The sequence below is a fragment of the Chiloscyllium plagiosum genome, unplaced genomic scaffold (genome assembly GCF_037043375.1).
Source record: "Chiloscyllium plagiosum isolate Xiang-an unplaced genomic scaffold, Cpla_swu_hap1 HiC_scaffold_4, whole genome shotgun sequence".
Classification (NCBI taxonomy): domain Eukaryota; kingdom Metazoa; phylum Chordata; class Chondrichthyes; order Orectolobiformes; family Hemiscylliidae; genus Chiloscyllium; species Chiloscyllium plagiosum.
Window position 1 is genome coordinate 128,325,909 of NW_028270142.1, and position 17,971 is coordinate 128,343,879.

At 42.7% G+C, this 17,971-nt stretch overlaps 1 protein-coding gene across 13 annotated transcripts in view; it reads left to right on the plus strand.

The window, feature by feature from the left end:
* LOC122548888 (focal adhesion kinase 1) overlaps positions 1 to 17,971 on the plus strand; it is a 511,554-nt gene that overhangs the window by 244,046 nt on the left and 249,537 nt on the right. For all 13 annotated transcript variants that reach the window (XM_087986664.1, XM_087986658.1, XM_043687803.2 and 10 more), the window contains 2 exons: positions 12,731 to 12,897; positions 15,951 to 16,038. In XM_087986664.1, the coding sequence (XP_087842790.1) occupies positions 12,731 to 12,897; positions 15,951 to 16,038 (255 nt within the window). The remainder of the gene's footprint in view (positions 1 to 12,730; positions 12,898 to 15,950; positions 16,039 to 17,971) is intronic.

Consider the following 17,971-nt stretch of genomic DNA (forward strand, 5'->3'; position numbering starts at 1 on the left):
AACATCCTTGTAAATCTTTTCTGAGCCCTTTCAAGTTTCACAACATCTTTCCGATAGGAAGGAGACCAGAATTGCACGCAATATTCCAACAGTGGCCTAACCAATGTCCTGTACAGCGCAACATGACCTCCCAACTCCTGTACTCAATACTCTGACCAATAAAGGAAAGCGTACCAAATGCCGCCTTCACTATCCTATCAACCTGCGACTTCACTTTCAAGGAGCTATGAACCTGCACTCCAAGGTCTCTTTGTTCAGCAACACTCCCTAGGACCTTACCATTAAGTGTATAAGTCCTGTTAAGATTTGCTTTCCCAAAATGCAGCCCCTCGGCTTTAGCTGAATTAAACTCCATCTGCCACTTCTCAGCCCATTTGCCCATCTGGTCCAGATCCTGTTGTAATCTGAGGTAACCCGCTTTGCTGTCCACTACACCGCTAATTTTGGTGTCATCTGCAAACTTACTAATCGTACCTCTTATGCTTGCATCCAAATCATTTATGTAAATGACACAACGTAGAGGACCCAGCACCGATCCTTGTGGTTCTCCACTGGTCAGGCCTCCAGTTTGAAAAACAACCCTCCACCACCACCCTCTGTCTTCCACCTTTGAGCCAGTTCTGTATCCAAATGGCTAGTTCTCACTTTATTCCATGAGATCTAACCTTGCTAATCAGTCTCCCGTGGGGAACCTTGTCGAATGCCTTACTAAAGTCCATATACATCACATTTACTGCTCTGCCCTCTTCAATCTTCTTTGTTACTTCTTCAAAAAACTCAATCAAGTTTGTGAGACATAATTTCTCATGCACAAAGCCATGTTGACTATCCCTAATCAGTCCTTGCCTTTCCAAATTCATGTACATCCTATCCCTCAGGGTTCCTTCCAACAACTTGCCCACCACTGAGGTCAGGCTCACCGGTCTATAGTTCCCTGGCTTGTCTTAGAACATAGAAGAATACAGCGCAGTACAGGTCCTTTGGCCCTCGATGTTGCGCCGATCCAAGCCCACCTAACCTACACTAGCCCACTATCCTCCATATGCCTATCCAATGCCTGCTTAAATGCCCATAAAGAGGGAGAGTCCACCACTGCTACTGGCAGGGCATTCCCTGAACTCCCGACTCGCTGAGTAAAGAACCTACCCCTAACATCAGTCCTATACCTATCCCCCCTTAATTTAAAGCTATGCCCCCTCGTAATAGCTGACTCCATACGTGGAAAAAGGTTCTCACGGTCAACCCTATCTAAACCCCTAATCATCTTGTACACCTCTATCAAGTCACCCCTAAACCTTCTTTTCTCCAATGAAAACAACCCCAAGTGCCTCAGCCTTTCCTCATACGATCTTCCTACCATACCAGGCAACATCCTGGTAAACCTCCTCTGCATCCGTTCCAGTGCCTCCATATCCTTCCTATAGTATGGTGACCAAAACTGCACACAATACTCCAGATGCGGCCGCACAGAGTCTTGTACAACTGCAACATGATCTCAGGACTCCGGAACTCAATTCCTCTACCATTAAAAGCCAGTACGCCATATGCCTTCTTCACCGCACTATTTACCTGGGTGGCAACTTTCAAAGATCTGTGTACGTGGACACCAAGATCCCTCTGCTCATCCACACTACCAAGTATCCGACCATTAGCCCAGTACTCCATCTTTTTGTTACTCTTACCAAAGTGAATCACCTCACACTTAGCTACATTGAACTCCATTTGCCACCTTTCTGCCCAGTTCTGCAGCTTATCTATATCCCGCTGTAACCTGCCACATCGTTCCTCACTGTCAACAACTCCTCCGACTTTCGTATCATTCGCAAACTTGCTCACCCAACCTTCTAGCCCCTCCTCCAGGTCATTTATAAAAATGACAAACAGCAATGGTCCCAAAACAGATCCTTGCGGAACACCGCTAGTGACGGCACTCCAAGATGAACCTTTACCATCAACTACTACCCTCTGTCTTCTTCCAGCCAGCCAATTCCTAATCCAAACCTCCAACTTACCCTCAATGCCATACCTCCGTATTTTTTGAAGTAGCCTACCATAGGGAACCTTATCAAACACCTTACTAAAATACATATACACCACATCTACCACTTTCCCCTCGTCCACCTCCTTAGTCACCTCAAAGAATTCAATAAGGTTTGTGAGGCACGACCTGCCCTTCACAAAATCATGTTGACTATCCTTGATCACATTATTCCTTTCCAGATGTTCATAAATCCTATCCCTTACAATTCTCTCTAAGACTTTGCCCACAACAGAAGTGAGACTCACCGGCCAATAGTTACTAGTGGTATCCCTACTCCCCTTCTTGAACAAGGGATCCACATTTGCTAGCCTCCAGTCTTCTGGCACTACTCCTGTAGACAACGAGGACATAAAAATCAAGGCCAATGGCTCTGCAATCTCTTCCCTTGCTTCCCATAGAATCCTAGGATAAATGCCATCAGGCCCAGGGGACCTATCTATTTTCACCCTTTCCAGAATTTCCAATACCTCTTCCCTACATACCTCAAAGCCATTCATTCTACTTAATTGTGACTAAGTATTCACATCGGCAACAATGTCCTGTTCCTGAGTGAATACTGACGATAAGTATTCATTCAGTGTCTCCCCAATCTCTTCAGCCTCCACACGCAACTTCCCACTACTATCCTTGACTGGATTTATTCCTACCCTAGTCATTCTTTTATTCCTGACATACCTATAGAAAACCTTAGGGTTTTCCCTAATCCTACCAACCTAAGGACCTTTCATGTCCCCTCCTTGCTGCTCTTCGCTCTCTCTTCAGGTCCTTCCTGGCTACCTTATAACTCTCAATCGCCCCAATTGAACCTTCATGCCTCATCTTAACATAGGCTGCCCTCTTCCATTTAACAAGGGATTCCAATTACTTATTAAACCACGGCTCCCTCACACGACCCTTTCCTCCCTGCCTGACAGGTACATACTTATCAAGGACACTCAATAGTTGCTCCTTGAACAAGCTCCACATATCAATTACGCCCTTGCCTTGAAGCCTACTTTTCCAAGCCACGCATCCTAAGTCATGCCTCACCGCATCATAATTTCCCTGCCCCCAGCTATAACTTTTGCCCTGCAGTGCACACTTATCCCTTTCCATCACTAGAGTAAAAGTCAACGAATTGTGGTCACTGTCCCCAAAGTGCTCATCTACCTCTAATTCTATCACCTGGCCTGGTTCGTTACCCAGAACCAAATCCAGTATGGCCTCACCTCTTGTTGGCCTATCTACATATTGTGTCAGGAAACCCTCCTGCACACATTGGACAAACACCGACCCATCTAATGAACTAGAGCTATAGCTTTCCCAATCAATATCAGGAAAGTTAAAGTCCCCTATAACAACCACCCTATTACTTTCACTCTTCTCCTGAATCATCCTCGCAATCCTTTCTTCTACGTTTCTAGGACTATTAGGAGGCCTGTAGAAAACTCCTAACAGAGTGAGCTCACCTTTCCTATTCCTAACCTCAGCCCAAAATACCTCAGATGGCGAGTCTTCATCCATCGTCCTTTCCACCGCTGTAATACGATCTTTGACAAGCAATGCCACACCTCCCCCTCTTTTACCCCCACCTCTGACCCTACTAAAACATTTAAACCCTGGGACCTGCAACAGCCAATCCTGTCCCTGTTCTACCCATGTCTCCGTAATAGCCACAACATCGAAGTCCCAGCTACCAACCCACGCTGCAAGTTCACCTACCTTATTTCGTATACTTCTTGCATTGAAGTATACACACTTCAAGCCACTTTCCTGTTTACAGGCACCCTCCTTTGAGATTGATGCCATGTTCCTAACCTCCCTACACTCCAGGTCCTGCACCCTAAAGCTACAGTCTAGTTTCCCATGCCCCTGCAGAGTTAGTTTAAACCCCCCCCCAAGAGCACTAGCAAACCTACCGCCAAGGATACCGGTGCCCCTCAGGTTCAGGTGTAGACCATCCTGTTTATAGAGGTCCCACCTTCCCCAGAAAGAACCCCAGTTATCCAAATACCGGAATCCCTCCCTCCTTCACCATCCCTGTAGCCACGCATTTAACTGTTCTCTCTCCCTATTCCTCAACTCTCTATCACATGGCATGGGTAACAAACCAGAGACAACAACTCTGTTCGTTCCAACTTTGAGCTTCCAACCTAGCTCCCTGAAAGCCTACCTAACATCCTCAGCCCTCCTACCTATGTCATTGGTGCCAATGTGGACCACGACTTCGGGCTGCTCCCCCTCCCCCTTAAGGACCCGGAAAACACGATCAGAGACATCACGTACCCTTGCACCTGGGAGGCAACATACCAAACGTGAGTCTCTCTCGCCCCCACAAAACCGCCTATCTGTGCCTCGAACTATCGAGTCCCCAATTACCATTGCTCTGCTCTTCTCCACCCTTCCCTTCTGAGCAACGGAGACAGGCTCCGTGCCAGAGGCCTGAGCCCCATACTTACCCCTGGTAAGTCCCCCCCCCCACAAGTATCCAAAACGGTATACTTGTTCTTGAGGGGAACAGCCGCAGGGGCTCCCTGCACTGGCTGCTTCCTCCCAGTCCCCCTCACTGTCACCCATCTGTCTGCAATCTTTGGAGTTACTACTTCCCTAAAGCTCCGATCTATGACCCCCTCTGCCTCCCGAATGATCCTAAGTTCATCCAACTCCTGCTCCAGTTCCCTAACACGGTCTTGGAGGAGCTGGAGATGGGTGCACATCCTGCAAGTGTAATCAGCAGGGATGTCCATGGCATCCCTCACCTCAAACATGTTGCAAGAGGAACATTGCACTGCCTTCACTGCCATCCCTCTAAAAGTAACCTTTTTTTTTAAAAAAAAAACTGGATCTAAAGAATAGAACGAGCAAAATGCAGCACTTACCTACTTATCATAACGGGTCTTATTATTAGGTTAGAGGAAGAGGGCGGGTGGGAGGCACTACCTCTGTAGTGCCTCGGGTTCTTTTCCTGCGCGCTTTTATAGGGAAAAACCTACCTGGCTGCCCCTCAGGTCTTCGTCACTTCCCCCTGCTGCTCCCGCTCTTTCTGTGAAGAGAAAAAAAACACCGCTGCCCGCTACCGGTAAGTAATTTTAAAACAAACTGTCTCACCTTAGCTAGAGCCTTCCGGGTTCCTTTACACTCTGCTGCTGCTCGCAATCAAAAAAAAGTGGCACCACGTTTGCCAACCTCCAGTCTTCTGGCATCTCACCTGTGACTATTGATGATACAAAAATCTCAGCAAGAGGCCCAGCAATCACTTCTCTAGCTTCCCACAGAGTTCTCGGGTACACCACATCAGGTCCTGGGGATTTATCCACCTTTAACCGTTTCAAGACATCCAGCACTTCCTCCTCTGTAATCTGGACATTTTGCAAGATGTCACCATCTATTATCCCACCTCTATATCTTCCATATCCTTTTCCTCAGGAAATACTGATGCAAAATATTCATTTAGTATCTTCCCCATTTTCTGTGGCTCCACACAAAGGCCATCTTGCTAATCTTTGAGGGGCCCTATTCTCTCCCTAGTTACCCTTTTGACCTTAATATATTTGTAAAAACCCTTTGGATTCTCCTTAATTCTATTCGCCAGCGCTATCTCATGTCCTCTTTTGGCCATCCTGATTTCCCTCTTATGTATACTCCTACTTCCTTTATACTCTTCTAAGGATTCACGCGATCTATCCTGTCTATACTTGACATATGCTTCCTTCTTTTTCTTAACCAAATCCTCAATTTCTTTAGTCATCCAGCATTCTCTATACCTACCAGCCTTCCCTTTCACCCTGACAGGAATATACTTTCTCTGGATTCTTGTTATCCTTACAGTTGCATTTCTTTGTTAAGATTTTGTGACAATTTTTACATCTATGTGGCTTGCTGGGCCATTTCAGAGGGCAGTTGAGAGTCGATCACATTACTGTCGGTCTGGGGTCACATGTAAGCCAGACCAGCTAAGGATTGCAAATTTCCTTCCCTGAAGGACACTAGTTGAGGCAAATGGGTTTTTCCAACAATCGACAATGGTTTCATGGTAATCAGATTTCCAGATTTTTAAAATTAAATTCAAATTCTAACATCTGTCATGGCAGGATATGAACTCTAGTCCTCAGAACATTAGAACATTTGCTGAGTTTCTGGGTTAATAGGAGAAAGTGAGGACTGTAGATGTTGGAGATCAAAGTCAAAATGTGTGGCGATGGAAAAGGTCAACAGGTCAAGCAGCATCTGAGGACCATTGACTCTCCGCTCCTCTGCTGCCTGACCTGCTGTGCTTTCCAGCACCACACTTTCTGTTTCTGGATTAATAGCCTAGCAATAATACCAAGCATCTTTCGCCACTCCTGTTGTACGTTCAAAACTAATCACAGCTTATTAAATTTGTGGAAAGAGGCATACAAGCATCAAATACAGCTTCCTAGAGATAATATAAAAGAAATGTTAACATGTGTTTTCAAAACTTTTCCCAAGACATTTCCTCACCCTTTCCATTTGAACTGACAAGATACTCTTTCTTTTGATTATTCTCTCATACTTACGTGTTGACTTCACCAAGGTAACCAACTCTGGGAGATTAAACCTCTACCACCCAATGTGTATCTCTGAACCACAATGTTTTGGTTTACATCCCTTTGCAATTCTCCACCAAATCTCCTCACTTCCCAGCACTAGAGACCATCCAGTTCTTAACAACATGCATTGCAAGAAAGCAGAGAAGGAAGAGGGGAAACGGGGGGATGTTGGGTAAGTGGAAAATGAGGATGGAGGGGGAAAGTAAACAGAAAAGACTACGATCATATTTAAAGTTATAATACTGTATTATGCTGTAATAACTTATAGTAAATGGTGCCAGAATCAAGGTACAGAACTGAATGTACAAAGAATAATAATAAGATTGGTGAGTTTCAGGCACACATTGCCATGTGGAATTATGATATTGCGACCTAACAGAAGGAAGAGCATAAGTGGATATTAAATATTCCTGGTTATAGGGTATTCAGGAAAGGTAGGGAATAAAGAAAAGGTGGGGATTGATGATCTTAAGAACTGAGGGTTTAAGGACAGAATCAATTTGGCTGGATGCAAGAAGCACACATCTACATTGCTTTCTGTGGTCTGCAGACTACTAATGGGAAGAAATCTGCAAGGGAACTACTGAGAGGTGCAAGCATCATAGAATATTTACAATGGGGACTTCAATTATCTGAATAGCCCAGACACCAAAGTACCCATGACTTTAATACATGTATATATGGGAACTGCAGTAAAAGCCTATGATCCAAAAATAAGTGGGGAGGTTAGTGGTGAGGATGACAGAGTCCACAGAGAGAGATACTGACAGGTTAAGCAATTGGGCAAAAACTTAGCAGATGGAATATAATGTGCAGAAATGGCAGATTATAAACTGAACATCTGAATATTACTCCAATTGAGAAAGACTTCAGAAAACTATGCAACAGGAAGATTTGGTAGTCCTTGTCAGTGAGTCACAAAAAGCTCGAATCTAAGTTCTGCAGGTAACGGGAAAAGCAAATGGCCTTTATTTCAAAGTGAGCAGAATGTAAAGGTAGGAAGTTTTACTAAAACTATACAAGTGACCAGTCAGACTACAGCTGGGATGTTGCGAATTATTTTGAGTCCCTTATCTAAGGAAAGAAATACTGGAATTGAAAACAGTCCAGAGCAGGTACCCATGGCTATAACCAGGTATTGAATCACTGTCTGATGAGAAGAAGTTGGGTAGATTGGGCCTGTACTCATTGGAATTTAGAAGAATGAAAGTTGTATTGAATATAGAACAATACAGGACAGAACAGGCCCTTCAGCCCTTGATGTTGCGCCGATCTGTGAACTATTCTCAGCTTGTCCCCCTACACTATCCCAAAATCATCCACGTGCTTATCTAAGGATTGTTTAAATCTCCCTAATGTGGCTGAGTTGACTACATTAGCAGGTAGGGCATTCCACGCCCTTACCACTCTCTGCATAAAGAACCTGCCTCTGACATCTGCCTTAAATCTATCACCCCTCAATTTGTAGTTATGTCCTCTCATACATGCTGACGTCACCATCCTAGGAAAAAGTCTTTCACTGTCTCCCCTGTCTAATCCTCTGATCATCTTGTATGTCTCTATCAAATCCCCCCTTAGCGTTCTTCTTTCCAATGAAAGCAGACCCAAGTCTCTTAGCCTTTCCTCATAAGACCTTCCCTCCAGACCAGGCAACATCCTGGTAAATCTCCACTGCACCTTTTCCAATGCTTCCACATCCTTCCTGTAATGGGGTGACCAGAACTGTACACAATATTCCAAGTGTGGCCGCACCAGCGTTTTGTATAATTACAGTTACGGAACTCAATCCCTCTCCAATGAAACCTAACACACCACATGCCGTCTTAACAGCACTACCCACCTGGGTGGCAACTTTCAGGGATCTATGCACATGGACTCCAAGATCCCTCTGCACATCCACACTACCAAGAATCTTTCCACTGAGCCAGCACTCTGCCTTCCTGTTATTCTTCCCAAAGTGCATCACCTCACATTTAGCTGCATTGATCTCCATTTTCCACCTCTCAGCCCAATTCTGCAGTTTATCTAAGTCCCCCGCATTCTTCCAAACTGTCCACTACTCCACTGACTTTAGTGTCGATGCAAATTTACTAAACCATCCACCTATGCCTGCGTCTAAGTCATTTATAAAAATGACAAACAGCAGTGGTCCCAAAACAGATCCTTGTGGCACACCACTACTAACTGGACTCCATACTGAATATTTTCCATCAACCACCACTCGCTGCCTTCTTTCAGAAAGCCAGTTTCTAATCCAAACTGCTAAATCACCCTCAATTTCTTGCCTCTGCATTTTCTCCAACAGCCTACCATGTGGAATCTTATCAAAGGCTTTACTGAAGTTCATGTATACCACATCAACTGCCCTACCCTCATCTACATGCTTGGTCACCTTCTCAAAAAACTCAGTGAGGTTTGTGAGACACGGCCTGCCCTTGACGAAACCATGTTGACTATCTGAAATCAAATTGTTGCTTGCTAGATGATTATAAATCTTATCTCTTATAATCCTTTCCAAAACCTTTCCTACAACAGAAGTAAGGCTCACTAGTTTATAATTACCTGAGTCATTCCTGCTGCCTTTCTTGAACAAGGGTACAACATTTGCAATCCTCCAGTCCTCGGGTACTAAACCTGTAGACAATGACGACTCAAATATCAAAGCCAAAGGCTCTGCTATCTCCTCCTTAGCTTCGCAGAGAATCCTCGGATAAATCCCATCTGGTCCAGGGGACTTGTCTACTTTCACTTCTTCTAGAATTGATAACACCTGTGCGTAACTAACCTCGATCCTTTCTAGTCTAATATCTCGTACTTCATTCTTCTCCTCTACAATATTCTCCTTTTCCTGAGTGAACACCGATGAGAAATGTTCATTTAGGACCTCTCTGATCTCTACAGGGTCCACACTCAACTTCCCACTTCTGTCTTTGGCCCTATTCCTACCCTAATCATCCTTTTATTCCTCACATACCTAAAGAAAGCTTTAGGGTTCTCCTTTATTCTATTTGCTAGAGACTGCTCGTGTCCTCTCTTTGCTCTTCTTAACTCTCTCTTTAAATCCTTCCTAGCTGATCTGTAACTCTCCATCGCCTCATCTGTACCATCTTGCCTCATTAACTCATGAGCCTCCTCCTTCTTCTTAACAAGAGATACAATTTCTGTAGTAAACCACGGTTCCCTTACCTTATCACTTCCTCCCTGCCTGACAGGGACATGCCTATCAAGGACACGCAATATCTGTTCCTTAAACCAGCTCCACATTTCAATTGTCTGCATCCCCTGCATTTTGCTACCCCATTCTATGCATCCTAATTCTTGCCTAATCGCATTATAATTGCCCTTGCAATTACTCTTGACCTATGGCATGTACCTATCCCTTTCCATTGCTAAACTAAACAGAATTATGGTCACTCTCCAAAGTGCTCATCTACAACTAAATCAAACACCTGGCCTGGTTCATTACCAAGCACCAGATCCAGTGTGGCCTCCCCTCTTGTCAGCCCTTCGACATACTGTGTCAGGAAACCCTCCTGTACACATTGGACAAAAACTGATCCATCCAACGTACTAGAGCTATAACATTTCCAGTCAATGTTGGGGAAGTTAAAGTCCCCCGTAATGACCACCCTGTTCCTTTCACTCCTACTCAGATTAATTTTGCTAATCCTCTTCCAATCCCTGGACCTCTGCGGAGGTCTATAAAAAACACTCCAAGCAGTGTGACCGCTCCTTGCCTCTCCTGTTTCTAACCTCAGCCCACACTACCTCAGTAGACGGGTCGTCATCAAAACTTCTCTCAGCCACCGTTATACTATCTTTGACTAACAAGACCATGCCTCCCCCGCTTTTACTGCCTTGCCTGTTTTTAATGAAAAATCTAAACCCTGGAACCTGCAACATCCATTCCTCACCCTGCTCTATCCATGTCTCCAAAATGGCTACAACATCGAAGTCCCAGGTACCTATCCATGCTGCAAGCTCACCTACCTTATTTTGGATACTTCTGGCATTGAAGTAGACACACTTCAAACCAGTTTGCTGTCTGCCAGCACACTCCTGTGACCCTGAAATATACAAGATTCTTGGGGGACTTGACAGGACAGGTGCAGAAAGATTACTTCCCATTGTGGGAGAGTCTATGACCAGAGAGCACAATCTCACAATAAAGGATTGTCCATTTAAGACTGTGATGAGGAGGGATTTTTTTCCTGAGGTTAGTGGATCTATGGAACTCCTTACCACAGGGGGTTATTTAGTCTGGGTAATTAAGTATATTCAAAGCTAAGATGCACCAGTCTTTTTACTAAGCAAGTGAATTAAAACCCTTTCTAAAAGATGAAAAACTTAACAATAGAGATTTGTTAAATGGATCATTTTACTTGCATGACACTGTAATCATTTGCTACAAATTCTGTGTCTTACGGTTCAACTCCACAACCACCTGAAGAAGGAGTGGCACTCCAAAAGCTAGTGCTTCTAAATAAATCTGTTGGACTATAACCTGGTGTTGTGCCATTTTTAAAAGAATTTATAGCTGCGAGATCAATGGCAAAGAGATCAAAAGATCAAACACATGGTATAGAGTGCCGATAGGTGTGAGTAGAGTCAAGATTAGAGTGGTGCTGGAAAAGCACAGCAGGTCAGCCAGCATCCTAAGAGCAGGAAAATTGACATTTTGGGCAAAAGCCCTTCATCAGGAATGAGGCTCGGAGCCTCAGGGGTAGAGAGATAAATGGGAGGGAGGTGGAGCGAGAAGGTTGCTAAGAGTGCAGTAGGTGGAAGGAGGTAGGGGTAAAGGTGATAGGTTGGAGAGGAGGGTGGAGCAGAGAGGTGGGAAGAAGATTGACAGGTGTGACAGGTCATGTGGACGGTGCTAAGATGGAACGTTGGACTGGGGTAAGGTGGGAGGACAGGAAATGAGGAAACTTGTGAAGTCCACTTTGCCATGGTTTTGGAGGATCACAAGGCGGAAGATGAGGTGTTCTTCCTCCAGGTAGTCGGGTGGTGAGGGAGTGGCGATGGAGGAGGCCCAGGACCTGCATGTCCTTGGCAGAGTGGGAGGGGGAGTTGAAATTTTCGGCCACAGGATGGTGGGTTTGATTGGCACGAGTAAAATGTCAACAGCTGAATAGCAAATGAAGGAATAACCTATAATCTGATTAAATGAGGCAGAGAGATAATTACAAAGTATTAAAAGTAAAGCAGTGCTGGAGATAAACCAAATGATTGGAATAACATGATCGGTATAAGAGTCGCATACTGAGGATCTAACCAAAGTAACTCAAAACTGTACAAACTAATTAAGGTAGAGTGATCATAACAATTTTATCAAGATGATGGCGTCAAAACAAGACAGTAAGGAAGATTTTACAGACACAGAAGTGTGGTGGGGTCACATGATGCCATTTGAGTTCTAGAATAGATCTCCTTCCAGCTCCAAGTGCCTTTTAAGAATCTTTCTTTGCTTTTACAAGTTCAGGTTATTCCTTTATTTATGTTTAGTGTGTGTATTTTAGCATACATTTTAGTATCCATATTTCAATTTTTTGTTCCATAGATGTTGTCCTTTTTCTGAGGCATAAAGAAAGTGGAAAAAATGTAACAGTTTTTCATTGTTACAACTTTAGTGTCTTGATCATTTGTGAACACCTACTTTATCTGAAAATTACCTTGGGCTAACTGTGAGCTCATTATAACTTATGCAACATCTCGACCAACTTGTGTTATCATTTGTTCTAAATAGGAAAACTTAGCTGTGGTCCAGTGTAACACCATCTGCTTCAAATTTCACTTTAGTTTCCTTTAATATATTCTTTCTAATTATCATTGTTTATGTCTTTTTGGTATTCATTTATATTCAAAACCTCAATTTTATTTTATGTACAATATTTTATAGAGACTTTTCAGATTCTGCAAGTAATGCTATGTTACCAGCATGCTGCTAATATTTTTTGCCTCCATATTTTAACTCTTGGAAATAAATTGCACTTTGTAACGTAAAAATCTGTAGTAGGTTATTAACTTTAGGCCGAAGGTTAAATGGTTGATTTCAAAATTGGTATTTAAACGGCAGTTATACCTTTTTTTTGCTATACTGTACAATTCAATTTAATTATATATCTGTGCCATGTTTCAGGGTATTATTCAGAAGATTGTAGATTCTCACAAAGTTAAAAATGTGGCCTGCTTTGGAATTCGACTCAGTCATGTGCGTTCTGAAGAGGTCCACTGGCTGCATCCAGACATGGGCGTTTCACATGTACGTGAAAAATTTGAGCAGCATCATCCTCCAGAAGAATGGAAGTAAGAAAGACCATATACTATAATCAAAACCGTATATAGTGACGCACTAATAATCAAATCATGAAGATGCAAGAGTACTTGGGTCTTTGGCTTCAGGTTCCATTTATATCCTGTCCTGGAGCTGATAAGTTTGGAGTTCAAGCAATAGCTGAAGACACTATGGCACATCTGTGAAGCTAAGAGTTATGTGGATAGGACATTTAGAAATGTCGATACACCGCACCTTAAGAGGAAGGAAGGGACTGGGTGACCACTAGGCAGTTCAAGAGAAACCAGCGGGTGTAACAGGAGTCATTTTGGTCTCCCTTTCAAATCTGTTTTCCATTTGGGAAGCTGATGAGAGTGCTAGTTCCTCAAGGGAGTGCAGTCAGGGCTAAGCTTCTGGCATTGAGTGACCAGATTATGTAGAGGTGAGGAAGAAAAAGGAGGAGCCATGGTGATAGGGGTCATTGGTTAGGGGAGCAGATAGGCATCTCATTGGCTGTCAACATGACTCCAAGATGATCTGTTGCCTCCCTAATGTCATTGTCAGGGGTGGAACAGAGCAGCTCCAGAGCATTCTTCTGGGGAAAGGTGAACAACCAGAGGTGGTGTCTACATTAGTACCAGTGACTAAAGTAGCAAGTGGATGTGGTTCTGAAAACTGAATTCAGGGAGCTAGGAAGAAAGTTAGCAACCAGGATGTGAAATGTAGAAATCTCTAGATTACTCCCAGTACCACTTGCAGGTTAGTACAGAAATAGGAAGATATGGCAGATGAATGCATGGCTGGAGAGATGTTGCAGGAGGGAGGGCTTTAGCTTACTGGGACACTTGGACTGGCTCTGGGGAAGAAGGCACCTTTACAAGTTAGGTGGGTTGCACCTGAATAGAGCTGGTCGTTCCTTACAGACATTTTGCGAGTGCTTTTGGGAGAGTTTTAAATTTAAAATGGCAGGTGTGTGGGAATAGTAGAGGAGAATACAAGGATATGTAAAATATCTGGGTATACAGATAGCACTGGCACAGAGAGTGATCATTTAACAGGTGAAGTTGGAGTAAGGGAGTAAGAAATGAAGTCCAAGACAGAGTTAATGACATGTATATAAATGCATTGTAAATAAGATTGGGAGTTACAGATAAATATTACCATGTGGAAATATGATGCTGTGATAATAATAGAGACTTGGCTCAAGGCACAAAAGCCATAGATCTTACATATTCCTTAGTATAAGTTGTTCAGAAAAGATAGAAAAGACCGGAAAGGTAGCAGTGTTGGTTAAGGAGACATTGCAGCGCTAGAGAAAATGGATGCATCAGAGGTGTTGGACCCTCATTGAAAATATGAGATCTGAGTCGAGGGGTAGATTCAGATGACCTTTATTGTAATTTACCCCCCCCCCCCCCCCCCCCCCCCCCCCCGTCAGTCCAACCGTGGTCTTTCAAGATGTCTTCCAGACTCTTATCTCCTCTACTGAGGCTTTTCACATGGATACTGTATTCAAGTAATATTTGCCAGCGGCACAGTGTTAACTGCCAATTAATTGGATACTTACCTGTTGCTTCAGAGTGTTTTAAATTTCTCCTTACAAGAAATAATATTGATTTTTGACAACTTTCAACAAAGTTATGTGGCTATGCCTAATGTTAGAATTCTTTAGCTAACAAGTTGTGCCTTAATGTGTTCATTCAGTTCACATTCCATTGTTGGCTAAAGTCTATATTCATTTCTCCCTGCAGTGATACAGGAGGTTTTTTTTAATTGTCTGAAGCTGGATTGAATCTTTTTCTTTAATGCTTTTCTATAACTAATTCAGCTCTATAATTATTGATTAAACAACTAATTAGTGTGCTGCAATTGTTCGACCTGTGATGAATCAAATGTTAAATGTTATTATCTATGTCTGACAGCTGCTGTTAGTAAGATTACATAATTCAAATGTTAAATATTATTATCAAATTCATATGCTCATTCAGCAACCTTAAAATGTTTCTGTCAGCCTTGTTATGCTGTATTAGCTATGGGCAGCCATCGGCCATTTTGTGTTATTTAGTTATGGGCAGCCCTAACAGAGGGTTATAGGACATAGTCAATTTGGCTAGAGCGAAGGAATAAAACAGGTACAAATAAAATTACATTGCTTGGTGTAGTCTGCAGACCATTAACTAGTGGAAAAGATAATAAAGAACAAATCTGCAGGGAATTTATAGAGTAATAATGTCAGTTATAATGGAGACTTTCAATTTCCCAATACTGATACTGATGGTGTAAGGCATAGTGAGGGGGGAAAATGTTTAGATTGCATTCAGGAGAGTTTCCTACAACAAGATGTGTACAGTCCATGAGAAAGAATGGGAAAGAGGTGGGCCAAGTTTAGATGCAGGAGGTGTTTGTGAAGTGTAGGGGTTGCTGCCAGAAGCAAATTGCAAACATTTATGCCTTGTTCAAGAATAGTTATAAGGATAATCTGAGCAACTACAGACCAGTTAGTTTAACTTCACTGTGGGAAGCTTGTTGAAACAATCTTTTGGCATAGAATAAGTAGACACATTGAAGAAAGTGGGTTTATTAGGAAGAGTCAGAATAGATTTCTAAAGGGGAGATCATGTTTAACTAGCTTGCTAGAGTTTCTTGAAGAGGTACTAGGCTCAATCAGGATAACCCTGTTGGTGTGGTATACCTGGATTTCTACAAGGCATTTGTTATTCAACAGGCTTATGAGGAAAGTTATAGGTCATGGCACAAAAAGAGACAGTAGCAACGTGATTACGAATTGTTTGAGTGATAAGGAACAGGAAGTAATGGTCATTGGGTATTTCTGGGACTGGAGGAAGTTTCTGGGACTGGGCATTGATATTGGGACCCTTGCCTTTCCTGATTGACATAAATGATCTTAAAACCATTTGCAATAGTAATAATAGATCATAAGATTTTTAAATACATATTCATTCCAACAAAGGGTTACATATTGTCAGGTTTTCAAGTGCTTTCATAAAGTCAATCAAGAAGTATTCAACTTTGTTGCCAGCTTGAAAATTGACAGTCAATGTAATGTTTTCTTTTATTCTGGCAGATACGAGTTAAGAATCAGATATCTACCTAAAGGCTTCCTGAATGAGTTTAATGAAGACAAGCCAAGTTTAAATTTCTTTTATCAACAGGTGAGCTAATGTTTGTTCATTTCTTGTTCATGTTTGAATAACCTGTTGACATCTCAATTAATGTACACACAGTAAAGATCTGCAAACATGTTCAAATTTGTTTTTTTAATCAAATAGTGTAACACTAAATGCATGTCAATTGCTGTTTGTGGATTTTTAAAAAACGTTTTCTGGTTACTGCTGTACTTTCAAGAAACTTGGCCTCATTGATGCACTGAAAATATGGATACTTAGATTTTTAAATGATCGTTCATAATTTTTTCTGTACATAAAACATTCTTCTCTTTGCTTGAGAAAACACAATTAGGTAGAGTAGGACATCTCAGAAACTTGCAACATAAAACAATTACACTAAGTCCCCAGCACATTTTTGTAGAATGGAGCAGAGTTATTGTCACAGGAAAAAAGAAAGTTTTGCATTTATATAGTGGTTTGTGTGACCACCTGGTATCTAAAACTGCATTGCAGTCAAAGAAGTACTTTTAAAGTGTAGGTGCTGTTGCAATGCAAGGAATGTAGCAGCATTTTTATCAAGGAGGTAAGCAGAAATCTTCGAAAATCTGATATATTCAAGAATTTGGAAAGAGGTTTCTGGGTTGGAATGTAGGGAGTATTCCATAACACTCCTAAATTGTGCCTTGAGCAAGCTTGGTGTAGTTGGGAGGTTAATGCTTCACTGTACAATTCCTAATGCCTGACCCATTCTTGTCATCAAGGTATTAATATGATTAGTTGGGTTCTGGTCAATGGTAACCCCTCCAGGATGTTGATAGTGGGGGAATTGAGAAATGGTAATTCTATTAAATGTCATGGGGCAACAGGTAGTCTCCCTCTTGTTGAAGATGGACATTGCCTGACACTTAATGTGGTGTGACACATTTGTCAACCAAAATCTGGATATTGTTCAAGTCTTGCTGCATTTGAACATTGGCTACTTCAGTATCTGAGGAAATAGAAATTGTGCTGAAAATTAAGCAATCATCAGTGAATATCCCACTTCTGGTTGTGTAACAATGGACGGTCAGTGGTGGAGCAGCTAAAGATGGTTCAGCCTGATTCTGTGCTTTGGATTGATTTCTGTTGGTGGAAAGCTTTTCCTCTGATGCCTATTAACTCTAGTTTTACTTGGGCTCCTTTATTCTTATACTTGCTATGATCATCTCATCTCATTTCCTGAGATTTAGCACTTTTTAGCCATGTTTGGATCATGTTATCAGGAATCTTTATTAGATTAGATTCCCAAATGTGGAAACAGGCCCTTCAGCCCAACAAGTCCACACCGACCTCCGAAGAGCAACCACCCAGACCCATTTACCCCTGACTAATGTACCTAACACTATGGGCAATTTAGCATGGCCAATTCACCTAACCTGCACACCTATGGATTGTGGGAGGAAACCAGACCACCTGGAGGAAACCCACGCAGACACTGGGGGAACGTGCAAACTCCACACAGACAGTAACCCAAGTTGGGAATCAAACCTGGGTCCCTGGCGCTGTGAGGCAGCAGTGCTAACCACTGAGCCACCATGCCGCCCCTAATCTTGAAGGAACGCAACTAAATGTTATTGACCAAGTTACTTCTGAGCAAATGCCACTTGATAGAAGTGTGGACAACCCCTTCCTTAAGTTTGCCGATTATCAAGAGTAACTCATCCTACTCCAGCATCTGCAAGTCAGGAGTTCGGTAATGTACTGTTGACTTGCCTTGCTGTGTACAAACTCCAACAAACTAAAATTGACTCGCCACCATCCAGGATAAAGCAGCTGATTTGATTTGCACAATCTTGAGCATTCGCTCCCTCTACCATTGCTGGTCAAGATGCACTGCAATTTGTCAAGTCTCCTTTGCTGTGCCTTCCAAACCTCTCTTACATTTAGGAAAAACAGGGGTAGCAGACATGTAGGAATACGGCCACCTGCTAGTTACATT